Source organism: Pseudochaenichthys georgianus, chromosome 13 (assembly GCF_902827115.2).
Source record: "Pseudochaenichthys georgianus chromosome 13, fPseGeo1.2, whole genome shotgun sequence".
NCBI lineage: Eukaryota > Metazoa > Chordata > Actinopteri > Perciformes > Channichthyidae > Pseudochaenichthys > Pseudochaenichthys georgianus.
Window position 1 is genome coordinate 17,190,978 of NC_047515.1, and position 14,721 is coordinate 17,205,698.

The 14,721-nt window shown below is 39.5% G+C and overlaps 1 protein-coding gene across 1 annotated transcript in view; it reads right to left on the reverse strand.

The window, feature by feature from the left end:
- b3glcta (beta 3-glucosyltransferase a) overlaps nucleotides 1-14,251 on the reverse strand; it is a 58,458-nt gene extending 44,207 nt beyond the window's left edge. The window contains exons 1-2 of the mRNA XM_034097203.2: nucleotides 13,987-14,251; nucleotides 3,906-3,949 (exon numbers count right to left, since the gene is read on the reverse strand). Coding sequence (XP_033953094.1) covers nucleotides 3,906-3,949; nucleotides 13,987-14,050 — 108 coding nt within the window. The 5' untranslated portion in view covers nucleotides 14,051-14,251. The remainder of the gene's footprint in view (nucleotides 1-3,905; nucleotides 3,950-13,986) is intronic.
- Between the last annotated feature and the right edge of the window lie 470 nt (nucleotides 14,252-14,721).

The window sequence follows — 14,721 nt, forward strand, 5'->3', positions numbered from 1 at the left end:
ATTATGTGAAACAGGCTCTACACAAACAGTGCTTAAAAAGAGATACATTTGTGTTTTCTAAATGCCGTGCTAACAAATTAGCTAAATATATACAATACTACAATGTCATCTTCTCAGAAGCCAGGTAAAAACGTTCTATATATTAGTGTTGTCTATACACAATCCACTTATTTCTTGATGTTCTGCCATTAAAAAAAAAGAAGGAAACATTTTTTTTGCAAATTCAGCCACTGTCTGTTATCAGTCCTGTGAGTTAAACTGTATATGTTTCTAAACAACTTGTTTAATTTAATGAGTAAAGGTGTTGGACACCCAAGTTCCAGAGAAACAAATCCAATACATATCTGCCCCCTCAAAAATTCAAGGGAAAGATATTTGACAATGTTTTGAGGCAGAAGCAAAAAATGGTGATATTTGATTTGTCCAAAACACATATTATTATCTTTTTGATCTGGTAGTCTGTTAAGATACTTGTTATATATAATCAGATTTGTTGCACTAAAAGATATTACTGACAGAAAGGTCCCACATACAGTTCATTGCACCTTTGTTTGAAAGGCAATCATTTTCGGTTGGAAGAGCAACAATGAATTGCCTCATTCAGGAACTGGTTTACTTTTGAAATAATAAATATTGTGTGCAAAGTTTAGAGTCTGCACATTTCTCAGGAGTATGTAAATGACTGCCCGGCCTACTGCTATGACCTACATTTGTATTCCTCTCTAATTTGCTAATGTTGTTCTCATGGCTCAGGAGAACCAAAAACAGGTCAATAACCAGGTTTTCACTGCAGGTGGGCTTTGTGAAAGGACACTAAATATAATACTGACTACACCAGATACGAAGTGTAAAACACATTTTGGTCTTACTCTCCAACTGGGGGATTGCTGTCAAAAAGCGATGTTAAAAATGGTATTGTGAATTAATTAAGAAATACAGGGCATGCTGGGAGAGTAAATGAGACAAACCACCGAAGTGAATCATGGCATGGGTCTGCCACTGCATGTTTTTTCAACTTCCTGTGTTCCCTCTGCTACCTTGTCTATGTGTCCCGATACCAATGTCGCCCCTGAAACCATGAGACCTGAACCATCACAGACTTAACTTCCAAACAGCATAATTAAGCTAAGCAAAGAAGAAAGAAATTGTGGATAAATATATTTGTATTATATAGCCTATGCTTGCATACCTCTGATTTCCTGTGCTGTTCAATAGATATTATAATGGGCCCGGGTGACAGAGCAGTAAGCTAAGTAAAGGTGCCCAGCTATCACTCAAAGCATTCACAACTTGTATTAGGTATAACTGTAAGCCTTAATAATATGTAAACAGGTAAGCTATATGAAACATCTTTTTGGATAAAAGGCTGTAAACAATTTGAAACCTGTATTTCTGCTGGAAAGCTGGGCATTTTAACATTAGGTTCTTAGTAGAATGACTCTCTTGGAGGCCAGCCTCAAGTGGCTTTTCAAGAAACCACACTTTTTAAATCACCGTAGGTTGCCGCTATGTTTCAATACACAACACTAGAAATTGAAGGTAGTTCCCTGGGGCAAAGTCTTGAAAGACATTATGGAAAGTGTTAAATAAAACGCCTGCTGACAAACTCTCCCATGCTTTCACTGCCTGCGGTGCCGCCTAGCAGCTCTCCATTCCCTTCTTCCCTCTGTCATACCTGGTCATCCCCTCTCCTCCACACATCTCTGTCGACAGTGACACGAGCCATAAACCTGTTACACTTCCTCTGCCTCCTCTGTGCTCTTTGCTTGGTTCTACTTGGAAATGAAGGATTCAAATCAAAATCAACTTTTAAATTGTGACACTCGTGTATAAAGCACACGGTGTAATTTAGAGTATGCATTCAACCCATCCTAGTATTAAAACCAGTGCGAAGCTATACACAGCCCTAGGAGCAGTGTTGGTGTCTGGTCCTGATTTCCGTTGTTGCAAAAACTATTTTCATTTCTTTAATGGGTGTCTTCTCCTGAATGGATGTCATTTACATATTTCAGGGTTCATACACTTTTTCACCAATGATTTTCAATGACTTCTCAATTACCTTTACCTCATTTTCCATGACCAAAAAAAAATTACTACTGAAAATGGTTTATTTTAACATGGAACAGGAAAATAAGGTCTGCATATGAAACATGTAGTGCCCATCTAAAACAAATCAAATAGTAAACTTACTAGCAAGTAGTCAGTTTAGCTTCGGTTGCTATGCTAACATCACATTTTATACCAGAGAAACTTTCATAACAGCGTTGTGATGCCAAACAGCGTCAATTCAGACTGACACACATTCACTGGGGATATGTATCAGCTGCTTGTGTGAGTTGGACAGTGAATACTTTAGAGCGGCTGCTGCAGTGTGAGCTAACCGGGAGAATAAACTCCTGTGGAAGAGCAGCCAACACTGCAGCGGTCGGTAAATGCTGCAGAAACACATTAATAAACAATGAACCACGGCACTCTGGAGAAAAGCATAAGGTTGGAGAAGTCGTTATTTAATTTAATCTGTCTTCGTTTGATTAAAAGCAACACGATCATCGACCCGACGCAGTTGTTGTTGTTGTTGTGAGCGCCGTAACGCCGTTGGGGAGCAAATCAGCGATGTAAACGGTGACGTCATGATGCAGCAGCGGCAGCACCAGTCGGGCTCTGGGCGGTGTGACCAGAGCGGGAGCAGAAAAGGGAAACCGGAGCTGAACCAGAAAAGCTCTAGCTCGGAGCTAGAAAGGGAAAAGCGCTGGTGTGAAAGCCGCATAACAGCTGTTCACTAGCGGTGCCACAGTGACTCCGCACAGTTAACGAATGCACCGTAGATAATGTAGCTGACCCTCATCCCGGAGCAGCAGAGTTCAGCCGGCCTGACAGGCAGGACGACTCGAGCACACAGCTCGCGCTTCATATATTAAAAGATAACACCATGCACATTATGATGGCACATAACAGCTCGCGACCACAGATTATTTCGGCGATTAGATCAAATGTAAATTATATTTGACGCAACTTCAGTTACATTTCCATGACTTTTCCAAAACTTTGGGAAAAATATTGTTTTCCATAACTTTTCCAGGGCCTGGAATTTGCATTTTGAATTTCCATGACTTTCCAGGTTTTCAATGACCGTACGAACCCTGATATTTGCTTTATAACTCTTGACAGGCAGCTGTCCCCAATAGTAATATTCAAAAGGAGAAAAGAAAACTAACAATGTTGATATTATGCGAGCCTAGGCTTTGACTGAGCAAAAGGCATACTGATAACATGTCACAATTATCTTACAGAATAAAACGGATGTAAGCAAACTGTTTAAATCTGATTATAGAGCAATACCTTTGTGTGCTACTGATAATAAAATCTAAGAGAATATTTTTTTTATGCAGCGTTTTATTCAATTTCACTTTAAATTAAAAAAACAACCATATGAGACAATTTAAAGTGACAAAAAATAAAAATAAAATAAATTACCTCTGCTGGGAATAACAGCGCTTGCCATCAGTGGAAAGATAATAAGTTTCCCATTTCTGTGATGCTACGTAACTCTGCCAGGAGACTTACTGTCAACATCTTCTCACACCAATGAGAAGTAGAGCAACTGAACATGTTAATTATTTATCGAGCAGCAACTGCAGAATTAGATAATGCAGAATCAAAGAGGGAAATAATTTGCATTGTGGAGAACATTAAGCTTCTGATCTGGAGGACAATAAACAATCTCTTTTCAAAACAGCATTGTTGTTCATTTAAGGTGGTCAGGTAAGTAAGGCTTTAATAGAGGTGATGAGACCAGCAGATGAATGATTAACACTAATTATCAAGAAGCTAGCCAAATCACAGGAGTTCAGACTGATCTGCAATCAGGAAATAAAGAATCACAGGAGTCCAATGTTTTCTCTTACCTGTGAACCCTTTCCGGTGCTGCCAGCAGAAAAGTTGATGTGAACTGCAAGAAAAGAAAAGAGAATTGTTGTTCTTTAAGACAATGTTACAAATAGGAGCAAATCATTTGAAACTGAACCATAAAGAGTCTCTTCTTTTATCAAGGTTGTCTAAAAGCTGCCTTACACAGGCAGGGCTACACAACAAAAGACTGCTAATAGGCTATTATAGTTGGAATATTTGTCCCCGTTAGCACTAGCATGAGCATTGGCTATTCTTCCTGGGGTCCTCACACACTCAAAACATACATACAACAAAATTAAAACAAAACAGCTCATAATTTCATGCAATTTACAGTGAAATGAAGTGAAAATCCAATTATCGCCATCCTAAGGCCAAACAAAAGTAAATACAAATAAGTGTACATAATAATATATGCATACATAGCCACAGTTCAAATTTACTTTGTAATACTTAAATATTTTTTTAACAACCTTTTGAAATGTACTTGAGAATTTTCCTGAATGATGTGAACCGGTAAAGAGTTCCAGCTGATCATGGCTCTGTACATGACTGTTTTCTGTCCCATATTTGATTTAGATTTGGGTAATACAAACCTTCCTTCTATTATATGTCGTGTTTGATAGTTATGTTGTGCTATAAATCTTTGTGATAATATATCTGGTGAGTGAGTCACTGTAATATTTCTGACAAAATGTAATAAAATATAAGTTGACCTCTGTCTGACAGTTAACCATTTCAGTGTCTCCAGCAATACACAAAACATTTCAGTATCTCCAGGAATACACAAAACATTACAATTAAAAAGATAACTCGGAGCCTAAGTCCTTCGTGCGGAGTATGTGTTGAATCGTTGAGAGCACCATTCATCTATTCGAGTTTATAATTAGAGCCCTGAGAGCTTCTATCCAATTAAATTGCCATCGATTCTGAGACGAGGAAAATCTTCTCAGAAAGATTCCCGGGATTTCAAATCAATACATCCAAAAAACAGCAATGTCTCAGAGAATTAATTCACACAGCTGTTTACATCACATCAGGCAGCTTGCACTTCAACATCAGTCAGCTTTGAATCTGACTTTAACTAGGTAATAGACCTGAGAAAGAGCTACACTCTCTCCTCCTGGCTCGCTGTGGCAGCCATTAGCCGGCCACTGAGAGCGTTGATTAAAACTAAAAGCTAAGGTATCTAGAAAGAATCCAGCAGAAATTCCTGTAGTAGTATTATATCCAATGTCCACACAAAAAGTCCTACAATATATAAAATAGGAACATATTTCATAAAAAGGATACAATCTGTGTAATTTTGACCAGCTACTGTAAATTGGCTTAAAAGCAAGAAAACCCTATTATTAAATTATTCAGAGGAGCTGATAGAACTTCAAAACACTTCAGTGTGTAAAGCCATCAGTTCAGAACAAACGCACAGTGTAATGAACCTAATTATTCAAGTCATGAAAGCACAAAAAAAATAACAAAGTCCAATTTGGCCAACCATGCAAAAGGATTATTCGGTGCATGTTCTTTTCAAAGAGAAGACGTCTGCTCAGTAAAAATAACCAAATGAAGAAGGTAGTGATTACAGTTACACCTGTTTTTTTAAAAACAGATTTTCACAGAAAGATACACTAAGATTTCAAAAAGAGAATCGTATGTTCAAACATTTTCTTTCCGAAGCTGCTTATTATTTATATAACAGAAAACTAGTTAAACTATAAACTGCAATTAACAGAGTATTTTTGTAATGAGGACTGTTTAGGATATGCCTCCAATAGAGAAATTGAAAGGGCCAAGGGGGGATGAAACACAATCAGAGCTGCTCATGAGCTTTCAGATGAAGCCGAGGCCCTGGAAGTATTGAAATGATGGTGCTGAAACAATTACAATCATTCAATGGTTTAATATACAGAATAATATATAACACTGATAGGAAGTTAAAAATCATCATAATGTAAACGGGGAACCTGTACATTTGATACAAATGATAACGCTGTCTCCCGATATGGATGAATGGCCCTGAACACAAAAGAAGACCTTGAGCATCGATTGTCCACTGCCATCTCCAATGTCAAGAAGGAAAAGTCAAGCTCGAAATGCTGACAAATTCCTGTTCTTCCAAACAACAATTCGATATTTCTCACAGTAATTAACTTTGTATTTATCTACTGCTCATTTTAAGTGTCCTTGATCTCTTCAAGATAGAACATTATGGCTTCTAAAGAAAAGCAACAACAAGCCAGCTATACCAAACTCAGGCTTAAACTATACAAACATAATGACTCTGATTTCCTGCTGCCAAGTGTACAAATATAACATCAGATTCTTAAATCCCACCTCTGTATAATGAGATTGACTACATTGTAACCTGGCATCTACGTGTTTAAGTGAAAATAAGCTTCCTACAGGAATATGTCCATAATACATTCTGCTCATTCTGCCCATCTTTTCACGGCTTACCCTGGAGAGGGAGAGGCTGAGACACAATGAGCAAGAGTGGGAAAGTAACTCCCTACATAATGTCAGGACTGCTGATCGGAGCACCTCCATCTCATCGTCTCTCCAGCCTACATAATCGAGTCTGTTGTTTCCAACCATGTTTTCAAAATGAGCCGCACCGAGGAGAACTATCTTGCTTTGATTTGATAAACTCTGCAAAGCGCTTTACACGCCGAAACCTCAGGATGGTTTGGATGAAGTCCTTTCAACAAGATCTCAATTTATATTGTCTTTGTAATAAAAGCAGATGGCTGATGGAATTAGCCAGGAAACAAACATAACCATGGGAGAGAATCAAGTTGGTGGTGTACAGAGAAAATATGTACAGTGTGTACTTCACAGGACTACGATTTGTCTTTATAAGAGTTGAACGATTTTCTTCTAAGAAACTACTTGAAAAAAATCTTCATTCAGGGAAATTAAAAAATGATTTGCTACTTTGAAAGTGATTTGGTGTCTGACAAAAGTTTTCACATCACTCAAGATTAAATGGGTAGAGCAGGAGTGGGAATTAATGGAGACACAACATGAAAGCACTTTGGAGGAACTACACATTGTGCACGACACAATTCACATTAACAAAGGCAGCTATCCAGGTGCTATAGTTACTTCAGTGCTAATTAGCCGTGAGGGTCAGCTTTAAAAAGGGGCTCTGATAATCCTCATGCCCAACTTAAACAGCCCCCGAAGAGGAGAGAATAGTGGAAAGCCTTCATCTGGCAAAGACAATACAATCTAAAATCATGTTAGCTTCTCAATGTTGATAGTGACAATGCAGGCCAAAGCACTAACTTCCCCAGGTGGAGGGCCATACAAAGAGAGAATATTGAACTACTACTGGTGGTGACGAAGAAGATTCAAATGGGATTCTCATGTCACCTTGTTTCTGCCATTAAGGAGTGTTAAAATGTAACAGTTAACTTTCATCTTGCTTTATTCATGCAAAATGTATGACTGCAGAGTTTTTTGTAGTCCACAGTCAACACAACACGGGTGTTGAATGCCGAGTCTAGCTGTTAGCCAACGGACTGTGTGTCAGCACTGAAATGGGTATACGCAAGTATTACAACCATACTGGATGCTTCTATGATTTCAATGCCAATGTTTAACTTTCTGTGCCAATGCATGCATTGCTTCATATGTAGCGAGGTGTGTGTCTAGTATGCAAGTGTATAGCAATAAGGAAGGACTGATGCAGGAGATGGGTGTTCGCTACACGGCACAATTTAGGTTTGCCTTTCTATGACAACCATGTTGATTGACTTTTCTAAACCTTGACCTTTTAACGGAGCACAGATATTGCAGAAAGCAAGAGTTTTCAAAACCTGCGGGTTAAATGAAAAAGGACATCAATTAATGTCAATGAACCTATTCTGGGTTAGCAGAATCGCTCTATATGGAAACTCTTGTCAGGCAATATGGTTCATGCCTCAGAAATTGTGATGGACCAGACTAAGAGTGATTTTAAAAACGTATAAAAAGTCAGAATTCCTTCTTTTAAGATCCCCATCAGTTTAACATACAAGGAGAGTCACATAACTCAATAAGAAACTTGTTTGAACTCATGCAGACCCGTCAATTTCTGTTGCCTGTAGAACAAATCATGTCTGTTTGCTTCTTTAAAATGTGCTTTGTGTTCAGTGTAAAAAAAAACATCTTAATGAAAGATTCAGCTGTGTCCCTATTAATCAAACATTGCTTAAAGATCTCCTATCGTGCTATTTTTAGGCATATATTATGGGTCTCATATATATACAAACATATTAAAAACATGTCTATGATGTATTATGCTCAAAATACCAAACAGATAATGCATTTCAGACATCCCTCATATCCCTCTATTTCAGCCCTGTTAGAGAAGTGCTGATCCTCAATCAGTAGATGCTGGCCCCGCCCCCTTTTGAGCACACAGGCACACAGTGAGCTGCAGAGGGAAGAGAGAGATTTCTACCGGCAGATACAGCTAAATGCTTCCATATCATGTTCCAAACCACTTCAAGGATTATTTCTGAAACAGTATGGAGCTCAAATGCTTTTTCTCTTGCGGGTTTATCACAAGGTGAGTTACTTTTTTATTACCTGCTTTTGTTGTATTCAGTACAGCTTAGCTCTGAGTGAACGGCCCCACACGGCGTGCGTAAGGGTGCATTCACACCTAATAGTTTGCATCTCTGGTGGTGCGCACCAGACCACAGTTTGTGACATTGTTTCATTTTTCAAAAGGTTCAGTTTGCATTCACACAGGCAAAACTCAAACAGACTATACACTTTAAACACAAGTCATGTGCACGGAAATGCTGTTCACCCATTGGTCAGACATTAAGGGGGTAAAAACGCAAATCCCGGCAATTTCTACCAGAGCCTCCGCCATGAGTATCGGCACTTTCGGCAGGTTATTCTCATGCTGCTGTTAATCTGGAGATCAACAGACACTAGCGGCCCGCGCATATGATCATATAATCAGACAACGTCCGTTAAAAAACATTATAACACATACAATGAGACGTTCTGCAGTAAGGAGGGGCGTTTCACCGACGACAGCTCTTCTTAATTTTATGAAGTTGACGGAGCATTTTTACTTTACACGACACTGTTCAACACTTCATTCTGCTTCTCTCTTTAACTAAACAAGTGCGGATGTCTTGAAAGACTCTTACGCTAAAGATTTTGAAGACATCCACGTTCTTGTGACACGTAAATACTATGCTTCCTGTTTGCAATGAACCGATCCAGAGTTCGCAAGCAAGCTTTCCGAGACCACCTATTTTAGCGGACCACCAGACTCCGGTTGTTTAGTTCACTTCAGAGTAGTGTTGTCACCATACCAACATTTTGGTTTCGATACCGAGTCAAGAATTGCGATTCCGATTCTTTTTCGATACTTTTCTAAAGAAAAGGGAAACGGTCTTAAATGTAATTATTGTGCTTTATTTCACACCATAACCATAACACAAACGTTTAAGCAATGAGAACAATAAACAAAATAAATGACAATAATTCGTATTAAATAAAATTAAGCATCATCTCAAACAACTTTTTTGTTTTATAAAATATAATTTGTTTTATATTTTATTAACATGTAATAGTACAGTAATATAAATAATTATTGACAAAATGTATATTGCAGATGTTAGCCACATTGGTAAGTTAGCTAAAAAGATAGCCATATTAGACAGTTATCATTGCCATTGATTGCCTCGTCAAACTATGAAAACGTTCGTTTGTCACAAAATAAATTACACTTGTTTGACTTAGATTTGAGGGCTTGAGCATGATGTAATTATGTTATCACATTCGCTAACCTGTCTGTCTTTAAACAGCTCTGGATTCCGGTCGGCGGGTGCTTAGCCAAGTCTGATGTGTTGGCTCCCTTGGTTTGCAGGGATCTAAAACATTTCTCACAGACAGGCCTTGTGGTGTCCGTAGGCTTGCCCTCACTGTCAGAGATATAGCTCAAATACTTCCAAATGTAGCTTTTGTCAACAAGCCGAGGCGCAGCGGCAGTTGCACTCCCACTTGCAGCCATGCTTCTCGTTTTCTCACATGCTCTGGTAGCTAGAGCGTGGCCGAGTGCACGAGAGAGGGGAGGCACTTAGAACGTGCTTGAGAGGGGAGGGACTGCAGGCACGGCTGCAGTGCAGGGAGTGGAAGCAGAGCGCTGAACACACACGGCTCTTATTAAAACAGCGCTTTCTCACCGGAGTACTTTTCCCCGTCATTCTTAAAGTACCGATACTAATGAAATGGAGGAATCGTACCGTTTTTAACGGCAGGGTATCGCGGTACCTTTCAAGTATCGGTACACCGTGCAACACTAATTCAGAGGTCTCGGACTGCGTTCACACCGACCCAAATGAACCGCACCAAGCGGCTAAACGCACCAGGGTTCGATTTAACCGGACTATAAACGGCTGGTGAGAACGCACCCTTAGTGATGCTTGCTAATGTAAACAAAGACCATATTACTTCCAAAACACGTCAGGCATTGATTCTGATAGCAACTTTCTGATGAGGCCGTGGGTCCACATTTCCGATATTACGTCATATCGGACCTAAATCTGGATCAGCTCTGTTGTACCCCCGTTTTTAGAGACTTGGGTACGGAGGAAAAGAGAGAGGGTTTTATTTTCTGACACTTAGTGAGTTCCCTGACACACCGGGGACACATATTTATGTATAAAAGACATCAGTGCATTTTGCATGATAGGACACCTTTGCAGATTAAACTCATTTGATCTGTTGCTGCGGTCCTGTGTCCTGGATCCTGAGTCATGTGTCCTGGATCCTGCATCCTGAGTCCTGGATCCTGAGTGCTGAATCCTGTGTCCGGGATCCTCTATCCTGCGTCCTGGATTTGAGTCCTGGACTTCGAGTCGTGGCTGAACCTATCACTGTGGTCCTGCCTGACTCATCATACTACTTCCCTGATGGCTCCCACAGGATTGTTGACATCCTCGTGGATTCATCTTCTTATTATAGACACATGCATTTCCAAACATTTGGACTACCTATGCTGTCAAATGTATTATCTCTTCGATTTACACACGGCATCTATTGCATGTCTGTCCGTCCTGGGAGAGGAATCCCTCCTCTGTTGCTCTCCCTGAGGTTTCTCCCATTTTCCCCTTTAAACTGTGGGGAAGTTTTTCCTTGTACGATGAGAGGGTCTAAGGACAGAGGGTGTCGTATTACCATACTGATATTCTGTACAAACTGTGAAGTCCACTGAGACAAATGTAACATTTGTGATATTGGGCTATATAAATAAACATTGATTGATTGATTGATTGATTTATTGATTGATTGATTGAGCCTTGTTGGCAAAAATCCTTTAAAGTGAATCACAAAATGATTTCTATTAATATTTCAATGATAAACATTTTGCGGTGATAGACGCAGCCAACTGATTATAATAAAAGTAGCTCCTCAAAGAAGTGGCACAGATGGCACACAGTATGCACTGCACATACAATTGTAATAATGCATCTGATTTAATGTTAGGTATGCAAGAAGAACAGGCTTCATCTGGCATTGTGTCAAATTAAATCAAAACTTTGTATTTCCACTCAGGCACTGAAGCAGCCAATTAGAAGTTGTACAGGCAAATCTTAACCCAGTTTTGCTGCTGGTTGGAATTCTCTTAATACCATCTTTATCTTGATACAATTAACATCCTTTGTTTTGTGTGAAGGCCCTCAAGCACTTCTAAACGAGTAACAGACATAGTTATCTTTTCAGAATATGCTGCATCCCAAAGAGTTTTGCCTGTGGATGGCATCTCTAATGGCTGCCGATCCACTTCAGCAGGGGATTTTCAGTTTAGCCACAGCAGCAGCTGGACCTTGAAAACCTCTTGAATCACAGCCCTCATCATCCTCTCACCCAGCATGCTGAGAAGACTCAATGCGGCTACTGGTGTCTGCAATCTCAGTCCTCCAATCACTTAAAAAACATGTGTCAACAGCTGGCTGTCAACTTAAGGTTGTTTGTGAGTTTTTTTTGCTGTAATTAAGTTATCTTCTAACCATCATCATCTACAATAACCTTACAATACTTAAGAACATTTTTGAGTGAAAGCTTAAATATAAGATATTCAAGATATTAAACTAAGATGACAATGCATCACTAACCAATGAGAGGTTGGTTCCTGTATTAAAAAACAGAACAATCAGCCTAAAAATGGAATCCAGATTTTGGTTCAGTACTCTCTCTTTCCAAAATACCACACATCATTGTAGTAGTATAACTACATCAACAATCACATTCAGACTTTGTGGATTTAGCACAACTGCCAACATTGCAATACGGCCTGTCTGGAATGCTGGATCATCCAACTTGGAGGTTGCTGCTCCTCATGCCGACTGCATCGCACTCACATGGCTCCAATGCACATCAGAAATGACAGTCTGTTGATGTCTCGTGGACCACATCATTGAAAAACAGCGGAGGTGGCACCATAATGTCATCAAATTGGACCTGGGCTGCTCCTTGGTGTTAGGTCCATGAATATTACATACAGAGGGAGCAGAAGAGCAGCCCTGTCAGAGTCAGCTGCCCAACTAAACATGCTCAACTCTGTGCCACACACAGCTTTCACTTGTGCACAGGATACCAGTGGATTGCAAGAATGACTCTGGCTGCCCACACTGCCCAGACTACTCTATTTTTGACATATCAACAGGCCTTAATAATATCTCTGAAGTATAGGTTTTTGGGCATTTTCAGGATTGCTAATATCGAATATTCACCCATTCAAGCTAATAAACTAGTGAGATAAGCATTATATGACCCCTAACCAGAAATTGAGGGTAAAACATGTCAAATTATATTTGATATGTGCTTCCTAAAAAAGGTCAATGTGGCAAAACTGAATATAATTTGATGATGTCAGTTAATTGTCTAGCATAAGTGAATAAGGTGAAAAGTAGGCAGATGAACAATGCATTAGGGTAGCAAAGTGTATATTTCAAACTGAATATTATAGATTGAATGAAATTAATAATAAATCACTGTTACCTGAAGATAATTCTTGCAGCATTAAGATTCCATAATACCATCCTTGAAAACTGTTAGCTCTGTTTGTTATTTTGTTATTGACCCAGGCAGATGTAGCCCTTTTCCTGCAGTAACAACATATTAGCAGATCCTTGTGTTTTCTGGCATTTCTTATAACGGTGACAATTTTCAGTCCCATCAAGGCAGACAGTCTCCTGTAATTCTCTCCACAGCTGCAGCCACTCATTGTGTGCTGCTGCACCCAACCTAATGGACATGACACATCACTGAATACATTAGATACTGTATAGCAGAACATATGCAGGGACAAACTGCATAGATTTCTATTATAAATGGTCAAATAAAATCACCTGAAATATTTAACATTCAAGCCATTAACTATTTATAATTAAGCAATCACTTCCATGGAATGTAAGTAAACATGTGATCAAGCACAAGTCGAGAATTACTTATAAATATTTTATTTAAAATTAAGCATAATTGCGTTTTTTTAGTAGTCTGTTAGCACTGTGGGTATGCTGGCAGCAGAGGAATAAATTAGTGCACGTCGTTCACTCTTCTACTTAGTTGCTGAATGCATTGTACACAATACATCCAGACTGACAGGGAGAAATCTGACTTGGTAAGGCTGGGGCTTTAGGTGCATGTTTGCTCGGGCTTGCCTCCCACTCGTGCACCGTGGATATGACAGGAAGAAGCTACTTCACTGTTTGCAATCGTGAACACATTTTAAACACAAATGTGATTCCAAAAGGAGGAGATTTTCCAACCTTTTCCTGTGATTAACTCCGGTATAAACTTGCAGTTAGTGCTCTGCATAAACCCACATGGCGTGCACATCGCCTTTCAACTCCTCAGGAAGTTGAGGCGAATCATGGCTCCGCACTTCACAAACAGTTAGGGACTCAAAGATCGTAAAGCGTTACACTGTCGTTTCTTTCCAAACATAGCTTCACCTTTGCAAACAACACACACTGTTTACTGTGGAGGGTGTCAGTACGTCCCTCACAGCTGTGTGGTCCGAGCCCATTGACATGAAGATTAGAAAGTAAAGTGAGTCCTACTTACAGACGGAGAGGAAAATCAAACAGCCTGCCACTTTGTGCCCGATGTGAGGGTTGTTCGACAGCATCCTGGGAGAGTCCTGTAAGCAGTGTGGAGGGTGGAGGAAGCTCGCAGTGTATGAGCTTTCTGACAGTGCTAAAAAAAAAAAAACTAAACACAACAGGGCTTTTCCCTTTTCTCAGTTTCACGGAAAACGGGGAGTGTGCTCTGCTAGGAGGCTTCAGGTTTTCTGTACGAGGCGCAGCGACGCGCTCTGCTGGCGGGAAGAGCTCACTGAGGCAGCGCGAGCTAACATCACACAGTTTAATTAAATAAATTAAAGATTAATTAATTAAATTATTATTAATTAAAGATTTAATTAAATGTATGGCTTTAGTGGTTCCTGTATTAAACCTCAACACTCGAGTTTTGTTCAGCTCTGCAGTTTATACAGATATAACTAATGGGGCTGCAGCCAGGATTTGAGAAGTTTGATGTCAGGATTATTCTCATTAAAGATGACTTTGTCAATGAATTGCTTCGTTGATTAGATATATTTAATTTAAAAAAAAAAACTCAATAAGCCTGATTATGTAAGCTAATGATATAAAACAAGGCAGAACACATTCACAATTGATAAGCTGCCAGCAGCAAATGTCTGTAATTTGTGTTAAAAGAAAGACGTAGGCCTATCTTTTGATTGATATATTGGTCAATATATCAAGTAGTGTGATGCCCCTGTGGGTCCATCAGTAGAGA